Source organism: Anopheles cruzii, chromosome 3, assembly GCF_943734635.1.
Source record: "Anopheles cruzii chromosome 3, idAnoCruzAS_RS32_06, whole genome shotgun sequence".
Taxonomy (NCBI): domain Eukaryota; kingdom Metazoa; phylum Arthropoda; class Insecta; order Diptera; family Culicidae; genus Anopheles; species Anopheles cruzii.
The window spans coordinates 39781277-39809090 of record NC_069145.1 but is presented as its reverse complement, the minus strand read 5'-3'; the positions used below and the strand labels follow the sequence as shown (position 1 = coordinate 39809090).

The window sequence follows — 27814 nt, the reverse complement described above, 5'->3', positions numbered from 1 at the left end:
GATGACTCACTCGCCATCTCGTTTACGTACGATGCAAACGCGGGGACGCAACTTGCGGTACACCGAAATTTATTCCGTACGACCAGACCATAATATACCCGAAGGCGGAACAACACAGGAGCACACGGAAACCGCCAGCCCAACATCGCCCATGTCAACACTGGCTATACGGGAGCCTTGAGCCTACCGCCACGGCTGCGGGCCACGCCAACGAGCTCGTCAAGTGAATAATAAACACCGGAAAACCGATAATTGTCTTCTGGTCCTGACACGTGCCATCGCTGCTTTATTGGACCTCATTGAACTGCCATTCGCTTTCCGGGTGACAGTTTGCGCTGGCCTCGGTCCCGGTTCCGGCTTCGGCTCCGGCGGGCGGGGAGTGGCTGGGTCAAAATGAGCGAAACCTGCCTGGCATAAATTTAAAATTATTGATTGTGGTCCTGTGGCAACATGGGTTCGATTATGTCCCTGCGGTTCGCCGGGCACACGGGGGTGGGTGGGGCCACACTATAAATTGTTACTGTTTATGGTACAACACGAACAACAGCTGTAAACCCGATAAAACGCGTCCTGGACGCGTCCGGGTGGTGGCTTTTAATTGCACCTGCATTAAGCATAAAAACCGGCACAATGGAACGAAATAAATTGAAATGGTGATGCTGCCCGCAACAAACAGAGTGAAATTAATATTGAATTCTAGCCAACCAACGCCAATCATTCGGGCGGGAGCTCTCCGGGCAGCAGTGGACTCCCCGAACCCGAACCCGGATCCGGGGTTTTGTTTCAGCTTCTGGCGAATAGTTTCAATTGTGAATAAATTATGTGGCTATTTTGCTAAAATGACCGTGCTGCAATGCACAACCCATATCGAGTTCGGCACGCACACCGATAAGTTGCAGTGATCTATTAACTGATCGCTTTGTTTCTCAATACCGATCGGCCATCCTTGATGCGATAATCGATGATTTTTGCAGAATACGTGTCTGTGGCGTAGTACTAAAGCTTCAAATGGAAGGAGCTCACAATTCAACTCTCTTTACAACCCCTATTCGGGTTCTCTTAATTATCGTCTCATTCAAATCGAACGAATAGAAAAACGGTGGACCAGAGGCAAGTCTGTTTACCGAAACAAACGAACCGTGTAACGTCTAAACAAGCATTTTAACCCAGATAACCCCTCCTGGGGACTGTAAACGGTATGGAAGGTCATGCACAAGCCCCCAGAAAAACAAAAAACAGATAACCCACAGACAGAATGTGTCTCTGTTTCTGAGTTCCGCACACATATGGCACCGGGCACCATTTGTTCTGTTCCGGTACTGGGCCTGTGGACCAACCAGTGACTTGAGAGTGTTCCCTCCGCGCAAAGCCACCGGTTTGCGACACAACCGGGGGTCGAGCAAACCGAGCCTTAGACTCCCGAGTCCGGCCGTCGGTCATTCGATAAATTTAACTTTGACTTCCACCTTCTGGCAGGCAGGCAGGACCGGAACCCTACCGGAAGCCGACTGGTGGTTTTTGTACCGGGAACACACAAAAAGTTAAACCACTTTTAATCTGTCGCCACTGACCACCAGCCAAGGCAAATCTGGTCGGCATCGGTCCGAGCCGCATCCTGGATCCTGGTGGATGGTAGCCCACGGGGCCCAACGGCCCCGTTGTCCGTTGCACTTGCACAATAACAAAGGATAAACGAAATTAACATACTCGAACATGCTCGATCGGGCAGAACATCTTCGGTGGCTGAGACGGGTGGTGGTGTAAAAGCGTACCTCTTACGATCCCTTAATCCGAATGAAAACAATAAAACGCCAAGTTCCGTCCGTAACGTGCAGACACTCACAGAAATTGGACATAAGGACCAAAAACACGCTACCTTGGGTGTGTAACGAGCAGAGTAACGCTACGCTGAAAGTATTGGCAGTAAAGCAATTTTAAGCCAAACTAACCAACTCCGCCCGTGGCCAGTGTGGCCACACTAAACGTACACTACCAACGTGATTTTAATTGCCAACTGCGCTTCGTTCGGTGCTAGCAAATTAAAGCTTGATTTAAAATTGGACACGAAAACACATCAGACGGACAATCAGATCTTGACAGAAACCCCTAACCTGTACCGTGTAATCACTCTTGGCCGGTGGCCTTTGTTTGCTCCCAGCGGTGCGGTGTTGTAGGCATGCACTTAGATATGCATTAGACAGGACTCCAGGATATGCCCTCCCCCCGGGGGACGACAGGCAAATCATCTGCTCTCGGCGTCCATTCGCCCTGCCAAAACGTCAGTCATTAAGGTGCGAGAAGCGAAGCACACACACATTCAACAAATGTCCCGTTGCGGGGAGGTGGGTCCGCCACGCAAGGATCTCGTATGCTCGATTGCTCTCTCGATGCTTTGCGGCGCATAGCAGAAAACTGTCACTTGCAGGCACTGCTCCGAGCCGTGCCGCACATGGCACTGATCGCCTCATCACGGAGAACCCATCCGGGGGGGAGGGATTTGCGGGTGGTGTACTGGGAGGGTATTCGCATTCAGAGTGAACGAGCCATGGTGCCACGGGATGCATACTGTGCCAACTCTTTGTATGTTTACACCTATTCTATTTACCTTCAACGCCATCCCCGGGCACTCGAGGCTCTATTATCGCCTGCGCACCACCCCACCGTCACACAGTGTCTCGTCTTGCGTGGTGACAGGAAAAATGCATTTCCGTCGGCCTCGCTGGTCGCTGCTGCTTCACCCTCACCGTCCGCCGTCCGTTGCGCCGTTCGTTTAGGAAAGCGAAGCGAAAACCCGTAGGGATCAGAAAATTTGCCACCGTCGCAAATGGGAACCGACAGAGGATGCCACGTACTTGATGCATTCCGATGGATCAAACGGAAATGGGAACATCTTTGAGATCCGCACGTAACGGTGGCCGCTCTCGTGCGAATGATGTACACAATCGACTGTGCTCGCTAAAAAATCCGGTTGATACTAGAACCACACGTCGGCAACGACGAGCGTGAGCAAGTGTCACGAGGATCAACGCGAGATTTGCTGCAAATTGCTGTGCCTCGTGGTGTTAATAAGATGAAAAAGGGAAACCATTCATTTCAAATCGTTTGCTTATAAACTTGTTTTTCACTTACGTGTATCTTCACAAATTGACACAATCTGTTTTGGTAAAACACTAATCAAGCGACACAATTACCATTTCGATTACACTATTTTGTTCCTCAGCTTGTAAAATGGCAAAAAACACTGAAGAGTTGTAAACGAACCGATGAAAATCGTCAAATGGTTCTCAATATTAGTTTTTATGGTAACAATAACAAGGATATGGCCATATTTTTAAACATTTTCGACAAGAATGAGCAAGCGAAACGGAAGGTCGTGTTCATCGTATTAAAGCTTATGGAGATAATAAATGAACAGCAGAAAAAATTGATAAAAGTACTGTCAACTACAAATTCTCTTCTCAGCTCAACTGGAGAATAAAGTGCAGGCAAATGTGGCCTTGTTTTCAGTAAGTTTCTGAACCTACACAAGCAAGTTTGAAAAAAGAATTATATTTCTCCATCGTCATGCTATGAAAGGTTCTTTGGAGGAATTCTTCTGAGTAAGTAAGACTAAAATACAGTTATGAGAAGTTCTCCTATATGTGGTCATCAACGAACTTTGAAGTATCTGAGAAGATGTCACGCAAATTAACGGAAAATGACAAAACAACGCTGCTTAGCAACTTTGTTTTCCGTCAGAGGAATTTAAGTTGTTTTAATTCTGTATTGCTAAAAGTTTTCATGTGATAAAAGTTGATTCCTAAAAAAAGGTTAATTTACACGAATCGTTGTTTTTGACTGAATTCGATTGACAAAAATATTTTTTCATTCTTGTATTTCCTAAAATCTTTTGTTTTGCTGAAATAAACTTTGTTTCGCCACTGTATGTGATGGTTATATGGCCACATACCACAGGAAGACAAGAAAGGCCAAATTGCATCTAATCTAGCTTCTGCTAATTTTACTGTCTGCATTCAAATCTAATTAAAAATGTTATTTTAATGTTAAATGTGGTTTCTTTTTCCGTATTTTTGTACAGACTGAACTAACGCTGGAAAGCATCATGTTCTTTTTCTTATGTGTTCCTATTCATTGGCCGATCTGGCTCGGTGTTTAAATGAAAACTTTTCGTGCAGATCAAACTATGAAAACCTCTGGCCTCTTTCTTTTGATTGTGGTTTGCTATTTATTGACCACCAGGAAATTTAATCAAAACTTCCCGCCTTCTGTTATTGCGTATAGCGATCAATCGAAAATTTAATTGAAAACACGTGCGTTCGAGTATGGCTAAACATTCATTAAAACTTTACCCCAAAGGCTCCCAAGCTGCATTCGACCGACCATCGACCAGGTCGAGTGGCGCCGCTGAACAGCATCGGAAAACTTATCCGTTTCCGTGCACTTTTTTTCTGTCTCGTTTCAGATTTCAACGGTGATGGCAAACCGGATAATATCACCTTCATGATCAAACGAATAAAGGTGCACAACCTGAATGCGCTGAAAGAACATACGTACCGATTTCCCGGAAGCTACGGTGTGGAAAAGTTCCTGGAGCTGTTTTCCGGTAAGTATTGCGAACTTGTTTACGCTGGTCTGCTTCCCGGTTTTTTCCCCCATTTGCTTCCAGAACACAACTTCCTAGTGAGCGCACACATGCACACGCGCACACACATAAATTGGGGCATTTTATGGTCAAACCGATGACGACAGGAATTGTTTCGCATTTTTTATCGCTAGCCCCTGGTAAACGACGTGGGAGCTCCATAGGAGAAATAAACCCAAATAATCCTAGACCCCCGCCGTGAAACGGAACGCGGAAACAAAGGGGTCGCCCCGCAACGGTTTGGCCAAAAATGGAGCGACAAAACCGATGAATGCCAATGCATATTTTATTGGAGGTCGTTTCAATGCCGTGGCCCGGGCGCAAATGCGAATAAACCGTCTTTCTTCGAGGAAACGCAACCAGCGAGCACCAAATGATGCATATTTCTGGCCCACGGGAAGTGGGCCAAGATCAGGAGACGCGAGCGTGGCTATGCAGCGGGCTGCGGCAAAGGAATTGGATGTCAGTTTAGCGCAATATCGTTCCTTCGCGTGGCCACGTGCGTTAGCACCTCGCGATACCGGGAGACATATCGGGGAGCAGGAGGCATGCGATGCGATGTGGAAGGTAGCAAAACTCCTCTCGAAAAGCAGCGTCGAAGGTACGAACTAGAACGTCTGTCAAGGGCAGAGGGCAACACCGCACAAAGCCTTTGTGAAGGTAGCTTGAAGAACGTAAATCCATTCGCATTTCCGGAGCATCTAATGTACGGAACGTTCGTCAAGATCGTGTTCCCGGCGCAGTGCGTGTCATGCATGAGTTCGAGGTATCTTAAAGCTCCAAACAAAACAGAGTTTCAAGGAACGCTCGAAATGATTTTCTGTATTCCGACTGAACGCAGAAACATAGTGGCACTAGTGGCGGTTCGTTCCGTTCGTTCGTATTCTTAAGCCCCCTAGTATGTGGACCGGACCGAGAGAAATGATAAACATACCGTAAACGATTTTTCAAACGAAAAATCTGCAACCGGTCAGCTTACACCGTACGCAAATGAATCTTCATTTCCGACACTTACACTCACCCATTTCGACCGCGTCCTTCTGTATTTTACGAACCCGAAATTGGGTCCCCAGCAGCTCGACCGGCCGAAGAAAGGCGGTTCGAATATTTGGATCGCATGTTAGTGGCTCCCGAAGGAGCACAACCCAGCATCACGAGGTAATAAGATAGAAAATTTGCAGAAACGATGATTTACCATTTTCCATCCAATTTGCGTCCTGATTTATAATGCACGACACAGCGCACTACGCCGGATGGCCGGACGCGTCCCGAATTTCGCTGCAACACTGACCGGGAAGCGAAAAGCTCGAAGCTTGTGTGTTTGCAGTGGCCAAGGTTCCGTTTTGCGATCCGATTGAGATGTGTTTCTTCCGTGTTTGCGTCGTCTCGCTTCTGCCCATGCTAGGAACGCAGAGCGTAATCATTAAAACGTCGGTACACTCCGGAGAGCCGGGCCACGATGTGAAATGGATCAGAAACAGTCTTTTAAAAGTTCCGAGGTACGGTTGGGAATGATTTGCAGCTTTTGCAGATGGCTCCAGAGTTCGGCTAAGCGGACGGCTAAAAGAGTAAAGTGGAAAATCTGTCTTTCTTCCCTTGACCGGTGAACTTATTGGACTTACCTTCACCGAGCGCACTGACCTGACTCCTATCTGTTGTGTACGTAGCTCTCGTACGTCGGCACCATGTACTTGATGTTAAGGTATGCGTCGGGTCCACCGCACTGCTCCAGCAGCTCCAGCGTAGCGTTAATCACATCGCCCAACCGACGGCCACCTTGGAAGTCGATGTATCCGCCGATGTTGACGCTCCAGTGCTTGTACAGATTCAGCACGGGCAGCAGCTGTCGATAGTAGGGCACGAGCGCCAGCCCGATGGAGGGTCCTGCCACCGAATGGAGAAAGGACGCATTAGTGGTCTTCATGATGCTGAACTTATGATGTAGTACACGACGATTGAAACGGCAAATGGGAATGTGTTGAAATGGTAACATACTAAAGCCCTTTCGCCCTTATTCTCGTGCCATTGGCCACCGATTCCCGGCCGGCTGCCAAACATCGTGTGCCACACCGAGCAGCGAGGTTGAGTCCATTTTTTAACTCTTGCAACAAATTACATGCACACGCCTCTCGTTCTGCTTCGTTGTAGGTTTTTCGTTTTTTTATTTTTTGGGAGATAAAACAGAAGATGGAAACGGAAAGGGTTCTCCCGTCCGACCATTTCGGACAACGCAAAAACCGACACAGGGAACTCCACGGACCGCCACCAGTCCCGTGCATTATGCTCGGTCGCCGGCGGCGGACACAAAAAACCAAACCAAACCCAGCGCAATGGCAATGGCTTTCCCGACAAACTGACCAACGAGCAGCGCCCGCGGCCAACTCATTGCGCTTTTGTTCTGCCAATTTTACACCACATTTTCCGCCCAGCAAGCTGGGCCCTGGCCAGGCGGGCACACATTAACGGTTATGTTGGTACGGGTTGGTACGGCGCCGTGGTCCGTGCGGTGATGCGGTCGTCCCCTACATCACCATTCGACGTGGAGCGTTTCGCCACGTCAACGATTTTTCTCTGCATATGGAAAATCATGCCCCACCCGAGGGTGTGTGTGTGTGTGGAATGTGGAACTGTGGTTCGGGTTTTTTTTATACCATTCTCTAGGACCGGTTCGCTCACTTCGCCTTGGTGTGCCCTTTTGCCCGTTGTCGTTGGAATCCAATTTGACGTCTTTTTTGTGTGCGCCGACATATTGTGAGTCGTTCCTGTTTTTTTTTGGCTCCTCGTAGTTAGAGAGGTTCGGTGCTCCTCGAAGGAGAGTCATTTTTAAACGAATGGTGTGCACAATCTTCCCGCACTTCCGGCGCGCACGGCCAGGAATGACCACGGACCGGGTGGTGCTGTGGTGTGCGCCGTTGTTGCTCACATATTTTGCCCGTTTTTATCTATTTGATTTCTGGCAGGGTTAGTACAAGAGCACCGAACGGCCTCATTTCCGTCCGCTTTCGGAAGCTTACAGAGAGAGAGTCACCTCGCCCCTGCAGTAGCGCCAGTAGTGGGAAGGGAAGTTTCTTCTTGCGTGTGCTTGCTTCCGGGTCCACGTGCAGCGGAACGACGACACCGCGCGCTCTCGGTGCGCTGCCGCCGGTGGAATTTAACCTCACAAAGTTCGCACCACCCGGCCAGGCAGCCACGTAAAATGTTGTAAAATAATGATGGCTACAATAAAAATCATAAAATAATACTGCAGGCCATGGCGGTGGCGGCGACTTGCAGCGGGCGAAGGCCGAGAGGTGGAAAAAAAGCAAAAACGCGTGATGAGAATTTTGCGGTTTACACGAAAGCGGCTGGCGGTGGTGTTGTTCTGTACTTTGGGGGCCGCCCGCGGCCCCGTAAGCATCGTGTTCGGGACGAGTCCCTTTTCTGGTGGGCTCGAGCCTTCGAGGGCCAGTTGGCGCAAGAAAAACAATGCTGGCTGGCTATTATGTTGATTCAAGAGACCGCCCGCTACAGCAACAACGGAATGGCTCGCTTTACGAGCCGGACCCCGCGCCATTGGAATGGGCCGGAATGGAAACAAAAACAGGATTTTTTGTATGTACATTCCTTTATGGGTTGCGAACATGCGGGACACCCGTCGTCTGGTGGCACCCAGAACCACGTCTGTGTCTGGGTTTGTACCACAGCATACGAATTAATATAGATAGATCTAATCAACTTTATGAGGTTAAATCCATCGTTGTTAGCAATGCCAACGCCATTAACATCGAGTAGAAAAGTTTATTTGGGGAAACTATTTTCCGAAACCATCCAAAAGGTCCGGCAAACATTTAAACAACTGCTGCAAGGTCCAAACCAAACGATGAATGGTAAACAATGTTTACAAATAATGGCTCGCCCCAAGGGTATTTATAAAGGGGTCGAAGTCCTCCCGTTTTGCTACTGTTTCGGTTGCAGACAGTTATGCTGCTCGCAAATTATTTTCAAATTTTGTTATCTTTCACTCGGGTGATTATTGGAGCATTGGTCACTCGAGTTCATCTGGTTGCAAAATAACGCTGAGATACCCAAATTAAAAATCACAAAAATGGCGCGTTAGTTTGTGTTGTCTTTAGACAAAATTTGACTCATCTTTTAATGAGGAATTTTTCACACGATTTCAAAATTCGTTAAAATAACTGGTAACTGGGCAATAAAAAGGAATGCATTCGAAATTGCTCGAAATTGCTCGAAACTTTCCCACTTGATAGTTTTATCGATCCTGTGAAGTCGTGATCGCGTTGAAGAGCTAACAGCAGTGCTCCAGAGCATCATTCAAGCATAAACGACCCATCGTTAAAGATTGTGCGCTTGGACCTCGGAGTTAATGTTGATCACGCACGAACCCTTATCTGGCGGATTAGTAGTGCCAGTGTGTTAGTCGCTAACGGTTATGGCGCGCCCTCGCTGCAACGTGGCATTCTATCACAATCCGCGCTGCAGCCACCTTCAGAGCCTTCGGTGAAGTGGGTGAAGATTTTCAATTAGCCATCATAAACACCGGTGGCAGCCCCCGTCACGTCGTTGGTCATGTTTCAACGTTAATGGAAAATTAAAATTTAATTTCCACCGTCGGCGAATGACTTTCATCACCGTGCCACGTGTGTAAATTTGCCCACCGGGAGAGGGTGCGTTGAGCAGGCGTTGGCGAAGGCTGTGCTGGATGCTCAAGCATCCGTCCGGGGTTCGGGAAAAGTTGCAATGATACCTCCTACCTGCTGCCGCTCTGTGTGCCCTCCTTTCTTTCTTTCTCTGTCGCTGTCTCTAATGCGTTGATGGAACAGCGGCCACTTGGCGACCGTGTGCTGCTACACACACACACACATCCACAGTCGTCGATGCTTTGGAGATATTAAAAACAATCCCAACAGGTGCCGGGTGTCATAAAAACGCTATCATCAGTGGCAGAAAGTAGAAGCTGCACAGGTGTGGCCTCCCGCGGCGGATGGCTTAGCGTAATGGCGGCGTCTATTGCAATATTTTCTTTTTAATTTCGCTTTTACTCTCCATTAAACCGAATTCATTAAACTTCGCGGGACGGACAGTGGAGCCGAAGTCGTTAAAAATTTAATTTTCTTGTCCCCTCGAACGTCTTTGACAACGCCGTTCCCCACAGGCCTCAAAGGACCATAGGTGGGACCACCCACCCGCCAAGCATCGGTAGGCCCAAATAAGCGATGGTTTAATGATTGTCCGCTGTGAATCAAACAATGACGGCAGCTCGTTTCACCAATATTTTGGTGTATCATGACTACTCCTGCTCATTGCTCAGGACACTGGGGGGGACGTTCGTATCTGAGATCGCTTCACAGGCAACTGCCGCAAATCTATGAAATCCGCACGCCTGATGCCGATTCATAATCTTCTTAATGCGTGAATTTCGCCAGAAACGCCATTCACGGAAGTCGCAGGCGCGCTCCAACAGAGCCAAAAGCTCGTAGGCTATGGCCACCTCGCTTCTTTTGCACGAAAATCATTTATGCGAGGTGTACCAGTTGGTGCGATGCCATCGGCGCCGCGAAGTGTACATAAATTCCCCACTTTGTGCTCCATTTTAATGATTAAACAATTCACCGGCGCCGCGCGACATTCTCCTTAATCCATGACGAGAACATTACAATTATGATCTCAATCGCTGTGCGCTAAAGTCAGATTCTAACGTCCCAGGGTCCCCCGAAGCGAGCGCTCCTGTGAGAACTCCTACGCTGCTCGTTCAGCTCGAGAACCCGAGCCCAAGGCTCTACAGAAAGTACAGCGTTCAGCCTCGTCGTCGTCGTCGTCGTCGGACAAATCCTCCGCTCTGGTTAGCGTCTGCTTTACTGTCATCATCATCACCAGCGTTGTATCATGTTATCAGGCGCCTGTCCGTCGCTGTAAACCAGAGAAGATGGCGACACTGGCGGCGATGACGACCACGACGGAGGCGCCTGAAAAACCCGATATCTTCCCGTCGGCCAACGCAGAAGATGAGATAATTTCCTGCCCACTTACTTACCGACTCGCAGCAGCTGCTGTAACGCTCTTAATGTCGCAATTATAATGTCCGGATTTCTCGTATTCAAAGCCTCCCGCATCGGCAGTATCAGCATCGGCACCGTACGCAGTATCTGTGGCAAAGAAAGAAAATTGGGCGAAAAGTACATCAGTACATCGGTCGATGGTCGTCGTCGAAATGACGCACCGGAGAGGCTATCTAACAGATTATGATAACATCGCAAATCGGTTGGAAATAACGGCTCCAATTAAAACGGCGTTGTGTCGGATGACGCTGGGCTGAGCATTAGATATCTGGTAACTCTCTGGAGCGTGTCCTAGCAGAACACGCCCGCTGACACTTCCCCATCGGACAGGCCCCCTAACGGCCCCCGAACACAAGGTGTCCTCCGTCGGGGTCGGACCATTGGTATCCCCAAATCATGCCCATCTCATCTAGCAATGTTCCAGTCAACCATGCAACCAGATTCGCTTCGCCCAGCTCGACCACCACGGGCGGGCTCTCCGTAGGTCGGTGGCCACCGTACCGTGGCCATGGCTGTGAAAGTAAATTAATTTTTTCCCTGCCTAATTCCCTCACATTTCGCCGGCGGACACCAACCGGACACGCTCGCATCGGAAGCATCCCTACCGAGCTGCGAGTCCTGACCGCAAAGCGCTCCCCGATGGTGCTGATAACGACCATAATCCGAGTAGGAGTCACCTGATTGTGACGGACAACGCGCCCACCCGTGGCCGTGATCCTCGACATCTGCTTAAGCGCTTAAGGGCACCCCGCCCAGATGCCCTCGCCGCCGCCGTTGCTGCTGCTGCTGTATCTGTGTCTGTGCGCACACTGACAGCAGCACGCTAATCTTCATCAAATTAATTTATTAAATTATTTACCATCATTGAGTCGGATTTTTTCGAGCGTAAAAATCAAGCACTTGCCACTAGAGCTCGGTCTCTCCAGCGCGTCCCGAATCGGGCCGCGGGCACAAAACTCTCGAAGACACTTGCTCGCTCGTTCGCTGGTCGGTTCGGAAGTCATTAGTGTCCGCCCGACGAAGCGCCCAGTACAGTGCCCGAGTAGCGGGCTCGACCCGTCAAAAAGGATTAGCCCGAGTGCACGGGAGCGGCTGGTCGCGGTAATGAAAAACACCAGAAAACCCGTGGTTCGGAGCACCGAAAGGAGTCGATCTAATTTGCCAATTTTGAGCCATCCTTCTCGGCTAGCTGAGCTCGCGACGTTCAGCAACGATTCGCTCGCTCGGCCATTGCCGAAGCCACGCGCGGACGCGGAATTGGGCCAAACTTTTGCCCATTAGCGACGAAATGGTTAACTTGTGCTGCGAAAGTTTATTAATTTTAAGGACACTGCCGTTGGCCACCGCTGGGCCAGGTGGTCAACTTGGGATCAATAATTTCACGGCAACGATGGCACCGCTGCGGGGTTGGCCAATCGAGTTGAAGGGCACGCGCGTAGGAATCGGTTTTCGGAGATGGTGGAGACGATATCGGTATCTTAGAGCTCCAGAGCTCAGCCACCTCCAGGCAGGGAAAACCGTGGCCACATTGGCCAATGAGACTAATCGACCGAAATAAGTAGCAAGGTTTAGTTCCTGTTTAGTCACCAATACACAAAGTGATTCTTCTTCTTGTCCGGCGACAACCGCTGATCGCTATAGCAGAAACAATATTCCGAGTCTCGGGAATCGAACCCAAGCCACACGGCCCAAGGACAACGACGAACGTTACCGTATGCTCTATCAGTTTAAATAAGCTAAAAATAATTTTAAAAAGAAGACATCGAACTTAAAATCTTATAAGTTAAACACTTAAATGTCTCGTCAAGTCTGCATGGACTGAAGGTAGTCAGATTCAAGGAGTACTCAACTTACGTGGTCTGATCAAACATTTTTGCAACTTTTGAAGTTCTGAGGGCTACGTATATCCGATTTTCAGTCAATTTATGACACCTGTTTTGCTTGGACAAGATTTGGCTCATCAGCGATATTTGCTTCTTCCAAACAATGAATGGCAAAGAATCTTTATCAAATTTCGTGTGAAAAACGAAATTAGGAACGTGGACGCAATCGAAATGTTGACTGTGGCTTATGGTGAACCTATTAAAATCAAAAGCAGCGCTTATCTGTGGTTCAAAATTTTGTCAGAGTACCGAGAAGATGTGAACGTCGAAAAGCACGTTCGATTGCAGTCCTGCTAACAAATCGTGGTTTCAGCGCGAATTTTTGCCCAAAACAACACTCTTGTGATGCCAAAGCCACCGCATTCTCCAGATCTGTCCTCCTATGACTTTTTCTTGTTCCGGAAACTAATGGGTGGCATGAAGGGACGACGCTACGATACGATTTAGGAGATAAAGACGGCACCGAAGATAAGGCAATTCTTGCCCGAGAAAACCAGCTGTCAAAAATTTACTGATTACTCAAAATAGCCGAACGTTTTCCCATAAGTCACTGACATGTGTAGCAACCTAACGCCACAAAAAAAAACAGAAAATCGAATATACGTAGCCCGCGGAAATTCAAATGTCGGGAAAATTTTTGATCAACCCTCGTATTCCTTCCCCGACTGCGCCACGTCACTTTAAATGCTCACTAAAAGTACAACAATCATTTTTGAATGACGTTAGGCCGTCTGCGGGGATCGGTGTTGGCATCTGGTCGCTCGCTGTAAGTGCTTTATTTTAATTCGCCCACGGGTGGTCAGATTCATATGCATAACTAAAGTGGAACTGCTTCGCTGCTGTGATCATCCAAAGCTCTGTTGGCTGTGTCGCGGCCGCTCGCGGAGCACTCGCGGAGGCTCAATGTGGAAGGACCTCCGGCCGCGAGGCTTTTGCATGCAGTCGAATCATTAATTCATGGCTCGGCTCGCCAGCACTTTGTTGATATCTTCGTTTCGTTGACTCATATTTGCCGTGGCAGCCAAGGCAGCGGTGGCCAAACTGTCGGCTGCTACCCCATGCAACACCCGTCCACAGACACACGCATACCCCGCGCGCGCGCGCGCGCCTCTGTTTGTCGGCAGAAATGTCCGCGCGACAGCGAAGGAAGCGTATCATGGTGCGCAAAGAAAACTTCATTTGAATATTAAATGATTTATGTTTATGCAATCACGACCATCACGGCTTGGCCAGGCCAGGCCTTCGCCCTGGGGTTGGTGGGGCAAGAGCAGTGGAGGGTGGAGTCGGTCGCGAAAATCGGTCGCGTCACCGTCTGTGTTTCGTAGCATCGATTCGGAGAGTCGGCGTCTTCGCACGAGCCTCAGTCCACCAGTTCAGTCGTTATCGCCTCTCGGTCTATCTTTAACCTACAACCTATTGGCGTGAGCAACCAATCCCCTAAAACACGCGCCGTTGGACAGGTGGGACCTCAGCGGGCCCCCTCGATGGTTTTAGACTGTAACTTTCTAGAAGTCACCAAGAAGTCGCGCGGCGGCGATGGGACTCGCAACCCGCCTCGCCGACGAGTCGCAAAAGTCAAAGTGGGACAAATTTTGCAATTTCTTAACTCTCATTATGATGAATTTGTATGTAAATCGGGGCAATATTTGAATATTGTTATCATTCCCGGGCAAAACTTTGGGCCCCCTATCCACCGACCCCCGGGGGCTGTGGGGGGGACGTTGTGGGGAAACATGCGGGCCCGATGCAATAAACCCTGTGGCCTGTGTGCCATCTCCGGTCGGTCGGTTCGTGCGGGCATTGACGGTGCCCAAAGTTTTCGCCGAATCGAAGATTGTGACTTTTTGTTACCGGAGAGCATAATCCTTGAGCACCGCCATTGACAGTTACAGACACAGACCGAAGACCGAAGGGCGCCTACCAGGAGGAGAGAGAAATGCGAAGCGTGATCACACCGCGATCGCACCCGCTCGCCCGCCCGCCAACGTTGTTGGCAAAGTTTGGTCTAATTTCTTATTCCGTTTGTTTTTCACGGTTCCATACGTCTTCGTCGCCGGCGGCGTATGGATTCACCTTGCCGGGGCGGGGCTGGGCCTGTGGAACAGCGCGTTGAGAAATCATTTTGGGTGGCAGTGTAAAGTGGGTGGCGAACTTGCCTGTCGCTGAGGGTCCCTTTGCGCACGAGGACTGCAAACGCAAATCGCAGCTTCCGCGCTAGGGCTTAGTGTGGTGATTGAAACTTCTCCGCTCGCGTCATGAGGGTCTCGCGAAAGTCTAGGCTGATGCGGAAAGCTTTCCGACGCAAAAGATGAACGAGCTGCCGTTTTCGGTTGGATTTCGAATGCTTTTCATGTCGGATTGTAAGAGGACCATCACCTCCAGTCTCGAAGAGTTCGACTCACGCGCGCGCGCGCGCAGACTTTGGTCATGGAAAGAAGACACAAACTTAACTAGCACAGGGACACTCAATACCATAGCTCATCCCAGATTGCCCCGTGCGAATGTCTCGGCGTCCTGACCACGGTCGGTCCCGAAGTCCCCAAATTAATTTAACGATTATTTATGACGCCGAGCCCAGAGGTTGGCGAGATTTCTGGAAAGGAGTCCCGTACCTCCCCGGGGGGCCTATGGTGTCCTATGGTCAGCCTGGCGCGATGTTTCTATCGCATCCGGTTATCCACACACCGTTACCCAGGAGCAATGTACAGCAAAATGAGGCCAACAAATAGGACCCAATCTTCCGTGGCCGTGGGACACTCGGCAATGTGAAGTACCGGGTTATTATTTTCTTACTTCATTTTCAATCCGTACACCGCTACCTTCCGGTCGTATGCTCTACCGGCTGGTCCAGCGAAGCTGGTCAGTTGGTCGAGCAGAAAACTCCAGCCTAAGGCGTACATAAGGGGCCTTCCCGACGGTGACCGCCAAGGTCGGCTCAACGCCAGCTTACATACGGGAGCGAGTCAGCGCTTTTCTGTCCCGCGGCCTTTTGCTATTACGATGGCCAGCGAGCGATCCTGGTTTCCCAAACTCCCCAAACGAGTTCCGCGCGGCATAATGGATGTATGTGTGTTCCCGTTCCCGGTGCTTCCCGGAGCCCGAGTGACACGTTCGAGTTTTGCTCTCCAGATTTTGTTTTTTGTCGGTTCCGTTGCCAGCGGCCAGCGGTGTACTCTCTAATCCCAGAACACATACCGCACGAGCATCAGGATACGAGACTCCAAAAATGTTGCAATAAATCTCGCCCGCGTTCGCGTTGTCCGTCGGCGTTTGTTGAAACGCTGGCGCGCACCACCAGCAGCAGCCAGGAAGTGCATAGTTCGCCCGGAAACCGAGTACGAGGATGCACAGCCTCACTCTCTGGCCACTCTGGCGCTGGCGTTTGACGGAGAAACCCCCGTCGGCGGCGAGCCCTCAAGGGCGGTTCGCGCGAGTAGCATTGTCCTTTCCGGTGGCCACTGCTGCTGCTGCTGCTGGCGATGGTTCTTCATCCGGCGTGTGATTCCACGCGACACGCAGACAGATTGCATTACCGTCTGTCAGCGGCCCCGTCCCGTGTGGTGGTGGCGCCATCTGCCGCCGGCGAACTGAAGTCTCGTCCATTTCGTCTCGCTAATGGCGCGAGCAATGCTCCAGCAACCGGTCCAAGTGGGCCAGTTGGAGATGCATCGTCCATTCACCACCGAGCACACTACCTACTCTCTTGTGGGACAAATGCAATTTCGCACTCGGCGGCGGCGGTGGCGAGTTGGTGGGCCACTTCATTATTCTTCCACGCGCGGGTCCGGTGGACGTTCCTGTTGCTGGCGATGGTGGCCGGGCCGGGATGGTGATGGTGAAAAGAAAGTGCCCAATGAATGATTCGAACCGGAAGCCATGCAAAAAATGTTAGTAGCCTCCTGGCTACGGTTCATTTTATGACGCTACGGCCCCACGAGACTCGCGCGGCGCAACAGTTGGCGGTGGTGTGTCGGCACACAACGGAGGTCTTGTGTTTTAATAAAAAGCCAACCGTCCGACATGCTGGGAACAATGCGACACCGCGGTTGCGTTGGAACGCCTGTCGTACGGCAAATTAGGCATCCGGCCAAATGTCCGGACTCGTCCCGGACAGGTTTCAATTAAAACTAAAGTACGGGTAAAGTACGAGAACTGTGACGATTCTTGATGCCACTCGGTACAAAATTTATTACATCGTGGAACGCATGAATCTATGAGGATCATTTCTTAGAATTCTAGCAGCTCCAGCGAGCTTTGTTACGCTCATGCTACTAGGGTTGCTAGTAATACCAGTAACTTGACCAGCATCGACACTTACGGATGTGTTCCATGAAATCATTTATGGTCTGAAGCATAGTCACAGACCACTGCTGGTTATGAAAAGAATCCAGCAAACAGTTAGCTTAAACTGATTATAGGATTACAGGAGTTTATTAGATGAGGTCTTTATCTATATATATAAAAGAGTACCGCGTTATTGTTATATTCTTCAGAACTCAAGAACGGCTGAACCGATTTGGCTGAAAATTGGTGTGGAGGTAGCTTAGATCCAAGGGGGTAACATAGGATACTTTTTATAATCCGATCGCGTCACAATGAAGCCACAATACGCACAATGTGTTTTTTTCACATACTGCAACGGGACAGACAGAGCGAGCAACAGAAAACAATTGTTGGCTTCTTTTTCTCGCTAATGAAGCGTTCCCTGCCCCCCTCCCCACTCCTTACCCACTCCAAATAAGGTCGACGCGATCTCTCCCACTGAGGCGGCATCGACAAACGATAGACAGAGAGCGAAACAGCAAGCAATTGTCTCCCTCTTGCGTATGCTTACACTCTCTCTCACGAACGCCGAATAGTTTGGCAAATTGTCAACCAGTGAGAGAGCCTCCATACTTATTCTCGCGATCCGCCACTGTGAGCAATTGTTTACTTCTCTTTCAAGCTTCCACCCCGCTCTTGCAGTTCGACAATTCGACGGCTCTCATATCTCCTTTCATCCTTCGCGTCGTAAAAAAATTAACGTGCGTAGAAATAATTTTGAATACATTATTTTTAAGCACTTTCTTATTTCGATGAGTAATTTTAATCGTAGGGAAACATTTATCAGTAAGTATTTTCTTAAAAATAGTTAAATTGTACCGTACAATGGTACACTACAATGGTCCATTGTACCGTACCGTGTCCAACCATTGTACCGTACCGTGTTTTATTTAAGATGCGTTCGAGTGTTTGGATTTTTTTTTTGTTTGGGAAAAGTGGTGAAGGGTTAAATTCGTGTCAATTCCAGAAATCCTGATCTTGAGATAAATGAGGAGATACCAGCTAACGATTAGGAATGCCAGCGCCAAATCGTGAACTGAATGACGTATATAATCGAGATGTTTGGCGCATGTTGCGAGATGTTTTGGAGGGGCAATGATTTTACTGTCCTGAAATTTCCGCCAAACACTGCCAGTAATTCCAAGATAAGCTGACGAAATGAAGTGCTTCTCTTCTTATTGGACAACGACCGTTGAACGGTTTTAGCCTGCACCAACCAGCGACAATGTTAATCTCTGATACTCTTTCTAAACGTTCGTTTTTACGGGCCGGGTTGTTAGTCCCGCGCCAACCCCCTGGAACGCCGGAATCGGGAATCGAACCCATGGCCAGCTGCGATACAGGGACGAGCGTTACCGACTGCTCCTATCACCGGGGGCCCATTGCCTCTGGGGCGAAACAGAGTTCGCCGGGCCTGCTAGTGGATAATACAATATTTCAATATAAGATTCATTCAAGGAAAGCATGTTGCCACGCAATAAGTTCTACGAACGCCACAGGGACTAATTGAGTTTAAGAGGGTAGAAATAATGGTGGTCTTATGATCCATAATTGTTGTATTCTCGTTCTTCTTCTATTCTCCATCTTCACGGACACAACTACAAAATAACGACTGCAGATGTTGTTACAATTGAAATCCGCAATGTTGTGTTTAAGCGAAACGAGGCCAAGATTTAGCCGGATATAAGAAAAAAAAGGAAGTAAAGCACTTGTGTAGATCTGCTGAAAACATAATTATCCATGTCCATCAACAATCCTCTTGAACAGATCCTCGAACTAGATACAAATTAAGAATTCAACTTGCACGTATAATCGCATCCAGGCTGGTCTACAGAGGAGTGTAGCAAGCTTAGCCTGACTCAATGGCAATCATCCAGTCTGTGTACAGAATTTAAAGGTGTTGTTGTCTCACAATCTGAGCGAGTTTCTAACAAGGTTTCAATCCAAATAATGCCACTCTGGGTTCTACGCTCCGCAATTTGAGCTATCTTGAAAGAGTAATGAAACCGTTAACCGTCTGTCTGAAGAGCAGCTCCAATTCTTGTTGCCTTACGGTGCGAGCCGGAGAACTTATAGAAAACTTCATTAGATCATTTTGTTAGCACTTCACGGCAAGAAAGTGTTAAGTGTCCGTTACCCCATTCAATGCCCGACTAAAAACTGTTTAATACATCGATTAATTGGCACAGGACGAACTTACTTGTCTTTCGGTTCCTGCCGCCAGTAGATCGCTGACACCGTGCCGTGCCAGGTCGCTGTACGGAAACTGAGCCTCACACAACCTGGAATCAAACGAACGAACCGAACGCGCTAAAGCACGGAAGCCGCGCGACAATGTCAGCAATTCGGCAAAGCACGTACCCGTCGAAAAACAGCGGCAAATAGCGCCGGTAATCCAGCTGTTCCGGCGCGGTGTGCCAGTTGACAAAGTGTTTTAAGCCCCGTTCGCTCCATTCGCGCGATATCGGAACGTCACCGCGCAGCAGGAACCGGCGGAAGCGCGAAATTCGTGGCCCCCGGATGCAGAATATCGGAATGCGGCACGGCGGCGGCACCCAGGTGCAGTGCTGCAGCGCCTGCACACCGAACGCCGGCACTCGGCGCCGAATTCCGGGGCACATTCGTGGCTGACACCAGCAGGGCATAATTGGAGCACGGCGTTTCCCGTGGAAATATTCAACCGTTCGGTTCTTTCCGGAGGGTGTTTTCTGCTTCTACTGTTCCACCGATGTGTTCACCAACAATTGAGGAGCACTTACGATTTTCCACCTGAAAACTAATTTTTCTGAACCGCAAATTTTGAAACACACTGAAAGATTTCGTTCCAAAAATGTGAAAATGTCAACACCGTCCCGTGGTCATGGCTTACGTTGTTTTACTAACTGTCTCTCTCGATGTAATATCTGTTCTCTTTGCAGAGGAAGACTACGATGCGTTCTGTCTGGCGTACATGTTCACCTACCGGGACTTCGAAATGGGCACGCTTGGGCTGGCGTGGACCGGAGACCTCAAGAACGCAGGAGGCGTTTGCGAGAAAAATGGAGTAAGTACGCGGGGCGTTCAGTTGGGTGGGGACTATCAAATCGCTTCAAAAGTACAACTAACATATGGTCCTAAGAAAGAAAACGCGTTTTGTTGTTCAAAATTGTGTATTTAATCTCGATCAAAAGCCACACAACGAATCCTGCGCCGCTCTATCATTTGATTATCATTTTTGTAAAACGATTATTTGGTGTCTCAAAATTGGCCCCAGTTTCAGCGATAGCCTCTACATTTGAGCGAAATTTCTTACCGGCTTTTTTAAGGTCTGCGAACAGCCAGTAGCCGTTGGGAGCCAAATCTGGAGAATACGGTGGATGTGGAAGCATTTCGAAGTTCAATTCATGTAGTTTGCCATTGTTTTGATTGACTTGTAACAAGGAGCGTTGTCTTGATGAAACAAGATTTGTTTCTTTGTAGTCGTTTCTTTGCAATATCGTCCTTCAAATGCGCTTCAATAACGCTATATAATATTCAATGTTGATGGTATTTACCGTCTCAAGATTGATGGATCCATGATTCATCGATTGTCACATATCGATGCAAAAAACCCGGTTTGTTATGTTTAAACATGTCCGCTCTGCTCAGAATCATCGAAACGGTCGTTGAACCGAGCATCCTCATAGTCAAATGCTCATATCATATCTTTACAATGTCAGCTAACTGACGCACATTGACTTTTTGATCATTCAAAACGATTTTGTGGATTTTTTTTATGTTTTCTGATGTTCCGCCACCTCATTTGGACGTCTACTGCGTTTTGCAAGATCGATGTCTCTACGAAGTTGAAGTCAGCTCTACGTTTGAAGTCAGCCAACCAAGGTTTTTTATTGTTGTTTCTTATGGAGCAGAGTTTCCAAGCCATTGCTTCGCTTGAATGGTATTTTTTCCCATCAAGAAGCAGTGCCAAATTTAAACACCAAATTGTTTTTGATCCATTGTTTTTTTTTAAAGCAACAAAACTAGTGTCAGTCGAGAGCACAATAATTCACAAAATTATAAGTGGAATATCTTTAAATTTTAACAGCTTTGAAGATTAGTACTGAACTATAAAAGCATTGCATGCAATAAGACTATCGCTACTAACCAGAACACCAAAGGCTCGATACATATAAGGTCCCGCGCGTTGTCAATATGATGTTTCAACGGCACACTGGCCGCCCCGGACCGGGGGGTTGGTTTTGGAAAAGTAATCGCTACTTGCTCCGGGGATCTTTATTATGTTGGGAGCGCGCCCGCCGTAATTGGGGCCCGGCTAATCTATGGCAAATCTCGGAATGGATTCCTAGCCTATCTAGATCCAATTTAACACACTTGTCAGCGACGGGCGTGAGTAGGCCGTTCTCGGGGCGGGCCGGATCGGAGCATGTGGCGGGCACGGAAGCAGCCACATCAACTTTTATGGCCGCTCATCTCCGCGTCGCTCTCCGCAGTGGCCAAAACTTCCTTGCCCGCTGGTCGGTGAGCTTGCTGGCCAGACGCGCCGCTATCAAAAGTTCCGTTTTTATGATTATTGGCTTAGACACGGGTGGTGTAGGAGCAGCGTTCCATTAAATTTCAATACCCGCCTTCTCCCGAAGAGGCCACCGTACGCGGAGTGCTGGGAGGAGCTGTGTCTTTAAACCGTTTGGCCGGGCAAGGCCACACACCGATGGTGCTTTATGCGCTTTCTGACGCAGATTTTCCGCCCCGGGCCCCGGATCGACTGGAAGACACGGAGCCCTCTTTATTGCCCGGCCCGGCCGCTCGGAAGGCTTCATCAACGGCACCCGGGCATATGGATTCCCATCGGTCGGAACGGAACCATCCAATTTTATTGCCACCGATACCCAGCCACTCATCGCCCGCTGGGTGGAAGTTTGATCGATGGCGCTGGAAGTCGCAACTATAAAAAAGTGAGGCTCACCGTGGAGCCAGATCCGGAGATTATGCGGGAAACGTCAAAGATTGCACGATCTCTCATCGGCGAAATATTTTAATGCTCGAGTGCTTCAAGTAGTCCCGGCCCGGCTAGCGAAGTCAGTCACTACCGGGACCGCCTCGTGCCCGATCTTCCGCATGAACGCTTGGAAGCCCCGAAAGCCCCGGATATTTTGCATGGCCGCATCGGGTCGTCACAACAGCGGTACCAATTTCAACGAAGCACTACCACGCCCGGTTCATCGATTCAAAATGGAGCCTCTTGAGTCACATTGAAAACCCATCGGTGCATCGATAATCAACAGCCGCCATTGATTTTGATCCCGGACGTCCGTGCCAAGACTTCTCGCTACAGAGCCAGGACCCTAGGTGGGTAATAAAGTACGAAATGCATGGACTCGCTAGCAATGGGTGGCCACCACAGCAGCACACAAAGCTTGTTTGTTTGAACGAAGCAGTGCGGAACTTGGCACACTCTCGGACAATGTTTTGGGGGCCGTACGGTTGGCTTGCAGCACTCCTGGTAGTCCTGGTCCTCTTACTATTTGGGCTGGCGGCCATCCTTCGACACCATCATAACGCTTTCGCCTCGAGCCGTCTGTACAGTTGCCGTGTTGGTGGCCTAAATGAACGGACCACGGCCAACCCGAGTGGAGGGTCGTCGTCGGTTCCATTGGCGCGCGCTGTCAGCAGCTGGCAGTAGACAACGACAACGCCGCGGCGGACGTCAACTGGCGTAACAACACTCGGAATGCAAATGTGCAGCCCGCGCCCGGGGGACTCTCGAGAGATCTGTGAAACCCTCTCGGCGCGGACTCGAGTGGAGTCGGTGAGTGAGTGAGTTTTCGGATGAAAAATTTCGCCATCGCCACTGCTTTCAATGGTTTCGATTTGACTGGTGCCTTGTTTTGGTTCGTATTTTCCTTTTTCTAGCCGCTTGGTCTCGCCTGTTCCTGTCCAGTTTTTTTTTGCGTCTGGCCGCGCGCTGTCCCCCGGGTGGTTTTTAGTGTGACCGATGTCGGCGACGATTGGACGTTCGCGTGTGCATCAACACCGTCGTCCGTCAGTTCGCGTGTTCGTGCTCCAGCTTCTCGCACGATCGGCGGCCCACGATGACGACGGTGACAAAGAAGTCCCCGCGGCCGCCCAACTGTTGCCGGGGCACTGTCGGTAACATTTTTTTGGGTCGCGGCTCCAAAACTAGCATCATCGGGACTCATTAGCCGCACTGGAAGTAGCAGTGTGTGTGTGTGTGTGTTCGATAAGCGACTAACTTTGACGCCCGAACCCTCCCACCCGGGACTGTGGGCACGCGCCTGCAAGGTATGCTATTGTTTAACTTCGTCAGAGAACTTCCACCGGCGGCTGCTTGTGGAGCGCAGTCAAGGCGCAGGCCATCAACCTCGACGTGTTGGACTGCCTGCTGCCCCTGACCTGACCAGCATAACACCCTGCGGCGCCCGGCTGTTTTCGGGTTCTGAAACGAAAGCGAAAGTTTTGCTGGCTAAATTATGGGTCGCCATTTCTTTGTGTCGTGCGCTCACTAATAGCATCAGTAGCCCGTGCCGGGCGCACCCGGCAAACAGATGACAGGTCGTAAAAGGTGCCCGGGCAGGATGATGTACTCCGCGTGGCAACGGGCCGCCGGGTGGTAAGACTTTCTAACTTTCGTCTGTCGGCGAGCGCATTGTTTGCTCGTGGCTCCGTGTTCTGGCGGCGAAAATTACGGTACCGGTTGCTGTGCCCATCCCGCGACCGGCTCTACAATGAAAACCTTACGTTTCTTTGTTGTTTTATTTGGCCCTCCGCGTCCCGCACGCTCTTTGCCGAAATGAATGAGAATGAATAGGGCTGCGCCTGAAAGGTATGCAATGTTTTTTACACCGCCGCTGCCGCTGCTGAAAAACAGCGCCGGATGACGAGGATGGATTGACGGGCCCGCCGCTGTGAAAGGGGTGAAAGATAAAGCACCCGCCTCGCACCAGTCCTCCCCGGCCCTTCCGGCGGCGGGTCTACAAAGTGCCAATTTGCGCACCGTTCCGACGAACATACCCAAAACAGTGCGAACGAGAGCCGCCTGGCCGGCCCATCCGGAACATCCGGCACATTTGTCAGCGCTGTCCGACGACGCTAAACCGGAATTTATCGCTCCGAAGGTGTTCCGCAGGACGAAACCGACGCCATCGGATTCGTAATATTTTCGTTCTTGATTTTTACGACCCAACAATTTGGTGAGGAGATCCGGCTTTGCTTCGGGTTGTGTCTAGCACATAAGACGGGCCGAGACGGGCGAGACCTTTTTCGCCGTCCCGTCCTCAACAAATACTGCAAAGCGAAATGCGGTCGGTCGGTCGGGGTTTGGTGGTGAATAATATCGCCCCCGATCTGAAATCGCGGTCACGTGCGCTGAGAGGGCGCCTCGCAAAAGCGCAATTCCCAGCGGTCGTGGTGGCCAATGGCACTTGAAACGCCGAACTTTTCGACCGGTGTCCGGTTCGGTTGGCAACAGTGTTTCGGTAACGGAACAGATTTAACCCGTTGGACCTCTTGGTGCTGTTGGGTTAGGCGGCAGCACTCGGTCGATGGCAAAGGATACTCTTCCCGAAAGAGAGTGTGCAATCATTTCCTTCGGTTGCACCCGCGCCAGTCTCGCTCCAACCCTTGGCCCACCAAACTGGTCTGGTGTGTCTGGTCACTTTCCTGTCAGGGCGAAGAAAAATCTATTTTCTTCCTGCTTTTTTTTCTCTCTCCGAAACCTTTCAACTCCCGAAGCAGGAGACGGCGGCAACATCGAAGGCAAGCCGAATGCTCGGCGAAGCAATAAAACTCTAGAAAAGCTCCATCTGCTGCTGCTGCTGCTGCTGTGTCGCCTGTCGTCGTCGTCGTCGTCGCCGCCCTGGCCGGGCGCCATTTTATCGTCAAACGTCAAATATCCTCTCATCGGCCAAAGGGCCGTGGGCCGGGCGGCTACAAAGAAACAAAACAAACCCCCGGGCCCCTGGCCCAATTCCGCTTTCGGCCAGCGGGAAATGCAATTTCCTTCTCAATTACGGTGTGTCAGCAGTGTAAGGGCACCCCGGCAGCGTCCTTGTACGCCATATTGTGTGTGGCCCCCGGGGGTGCGCACTCCACCCCACCGGACCGGAAGGGCACTTCACCGTTTTTTGTTGTGCGGACCGACGACGACGGCGATGGCGGTGGGCGAAAGAATTGAATTTTAATCCAATCTCAAAGCGACTAAACTTTAGCCGATTGCATCCATCCACCATTAGAGCCGGGACCCGGGATCTGGGACCGGGCGCGCACCGACAAAGAGATAGATGACTTATTTCCCGAGTAAGTAGTCGAAGTGTATTGAAACTTTTTGAACGTCATCGAGACCGCCCGGGTCGCTATACACAGGAGACAATCCCCACGCTGTAAGTGGATTGTGTGTAGCCGATTGTTTCGGCTTCTTTTGCCCGCTTGCTGTGCACTGTGACTCCCGATCCCGGTAGCATTGCTCGAAACGCTGCCATGGATGAAAGCGCTCTCAATGGAAATGGATTATTTGGAACATCTCTTTTATTGGTATCACTGTTCGTGCATCACCGCTAGGGCTTCATAAGTACTGCTAAATTATGTGCAATCGCCCAGTATCTGGCAATTCCGTTGAAAATCTATCATACTATCAAGTGATCAAATAACTTTTGAGCCGCCACGTTTTAAGCCGGTTGACAGATTGCTTCAATAAACCGTCATTTAACAATATCCGTTTTTAGAATCAATTGCTGTCTTGCAATTGTACTGAACCGATCATCAATTTTTTTACTGTAGAAGGTTTAGTCTCCGGACTTGGGAACTTCCTGACCCCAATGTTTCGTTTGGTGGGATCAGTTGAGGCTTATCCATTACAAGTTGTTGCACGAGCTCCACATCGACGACTAGGGATTTCTTAGGAAGCAAACTCTGTGCTTTTATATAAACTCCTGAAATCCCATAAAAACTGCCATGTTTTCCGAAAGTTCCATAAAACCGTAAGTCAACAAGCGCGTCGCGAAGAATCAAGTTCGTGGACTAACAGGGGTCGTTGTTTAAGCCCCCCTGGCCTGGCCTAGCACCGAATTCCTAACGAACGTTAAGCATAATGGGAAGGGTGATTACATTCATGTACCACCCGCTGGCTTGGGAGGCCGCTTTTCCCGGGCCGCGATGATGAAAGGAAAATAAACCCACAATTGGCACGCGGCGCCCATAAAAATAAAATTACGCTTGCGTTTGCCCTTCATCATCATCGTCCCAGCGTCATCAATTTCCACTGACGGCGCTGGCTGGTCGGGATCCTCTCGCCGAAAAATATCTTCACTTTATTGGCACTTTCTTCGGCGTTATCCGTCATCGGAGCAAGAGAGAGAGAGTGCCTTCGAAACCCGTCGGGATACGACCCGTACCACGCGACGATATCGCCCGCTGTCGATCGATAGTGATTTATTTGGCTCACGGACGGTTCCGGGATGAATGAATTCATCGCCCCGGTTCGATTCCCGGTGCCGCCACTGCTGCATCCCGGTGGGAGTTGTGCGTTTGGCGCGAAAATTGCTTGCGGACAAACGGACCACTTCTCCGGGCTTGCCTCCGGGAATCGGGATCCACCACGGGCAAGCGGAATCCATCGACTGCGTAGCCTGTGTCGGGCCCATAAAAAGCCCGACACCGAAAACGAGGGCAACTTGTGGTGGCGAAAAAAGCCACTGTCATCATTCCGCCATTGCTGCTAGGGGTTTTTTTTTGCTTTCCTCTGTTTTCTTTGTGGCCACCAAACAGCGAGAACCAAGACGTCATCGGGCATGAAGAGCCCAATCGAATTACCAGCCATGATCGGTGGCCGCCGCGCTTCGGCATCCAAATTTATGGCAATCTTTGACTTTGCCCTGACCGGGCGAGAATTCTTGCGAGAGCAATCCTTAACCGGTGGGGCCTGCCAGCGCAACAAGATGATAACGGGACCCCGCGCACTTCGCGCCACGAAGCACGTCGTTTTGGGAGGAAAAATAAATCCTTCGTTTGCGAAAAACCGAACCCTTGACGACGAAATCCTGCAGCCGGCAGCCTCCGGGTGTGGTGGGTACGTGTGAGTTTTTGTGGCACGTCGACAGCGCGAAGAACCTGGCGGCAACTAGAGATATCCGGAAAGGGCGAACAACAACCGGACCGGGAAGGAAGGAACAAAAATACAGAGACATCCATACCACTTTTATGGACAGAAATGATAATTTACTACCCTCCAGAGGCGGTTAGTTATGATGGCTTACCGTTGGCCGGTGTTTACCTTCGTTGGGCGGACGAGAAGGCCTCTGGCCACGATTAGCTGTGGAATGTTAGTGTGGCCGGCCACAAGTATAACTTACGACTACACTAACGGCATCACTCGGGAGAGTTTTGATTCACACCAAAGCCAGCCAGAGCCCATCGATGGTAACACTCTAGCTGTTGACCCCTTAACATAGTTAGGGTCACCCCCGACGACATGTCGAGACTTTCGAGATGAAGCAATTCTTGATGGCGGCGGAATGTCTGGTGTTCCGGTGGCTCCACCAGGGTCCGCTGGCTTTGCAAGGGTCACGTATCGTGTAACAAGTCGAGGAATGATGATGGAAAATAAATACTAATTGTAAAAGTTTCACCACCGAACGCTGGCGGCACTCACTCGTACATTACGGACCACCGAACGGACTGTCCCTCAGGACGCCTGCCGTCTGCCCTCGCAGTCCTTCCCGGGCGCCGTTAGCTGTGCAATTCCAATTAACTTTTCCCAGCAATCGTTATTATTTTCCGGCTAGTAGGCTACCCCGTCAAATCGGAGGCGCTCCCAGAACCCTTGGCAAAAGGCTGCCATCCATGGTGGGGGACGTGTTCCGGTTCGATAGTGTCGATTCGAAAAGGTCCTTGCCGTCGATGTCTATAAGCGGCGC

General features: G+C 50.0%; 1 protein-coding gene across 1 annotated transcript in view; it reads left to right on the top strand.

Annotated features, from left to right (window-relative positions):
* LOC128270386 (uncharacterized) overlaps positions 1-27814 on the top strand; it is a 153627-nt gene that overhangs the window by 101670 nt on the left and 24143 nt on the right. Inside the window, exons 6-7 of the mRNA XM_053007785.1 lie at positions 4463-4603; positions 19823-19947. Coding sequence (XP_052863745.1) covers positions 4463-4603; positions 19823-19947 — 266 coding nt within the window. The remainder of the gene's footprint in view (positions 1-4462; positions 4604-19822; positions 19948-27814) is intronic.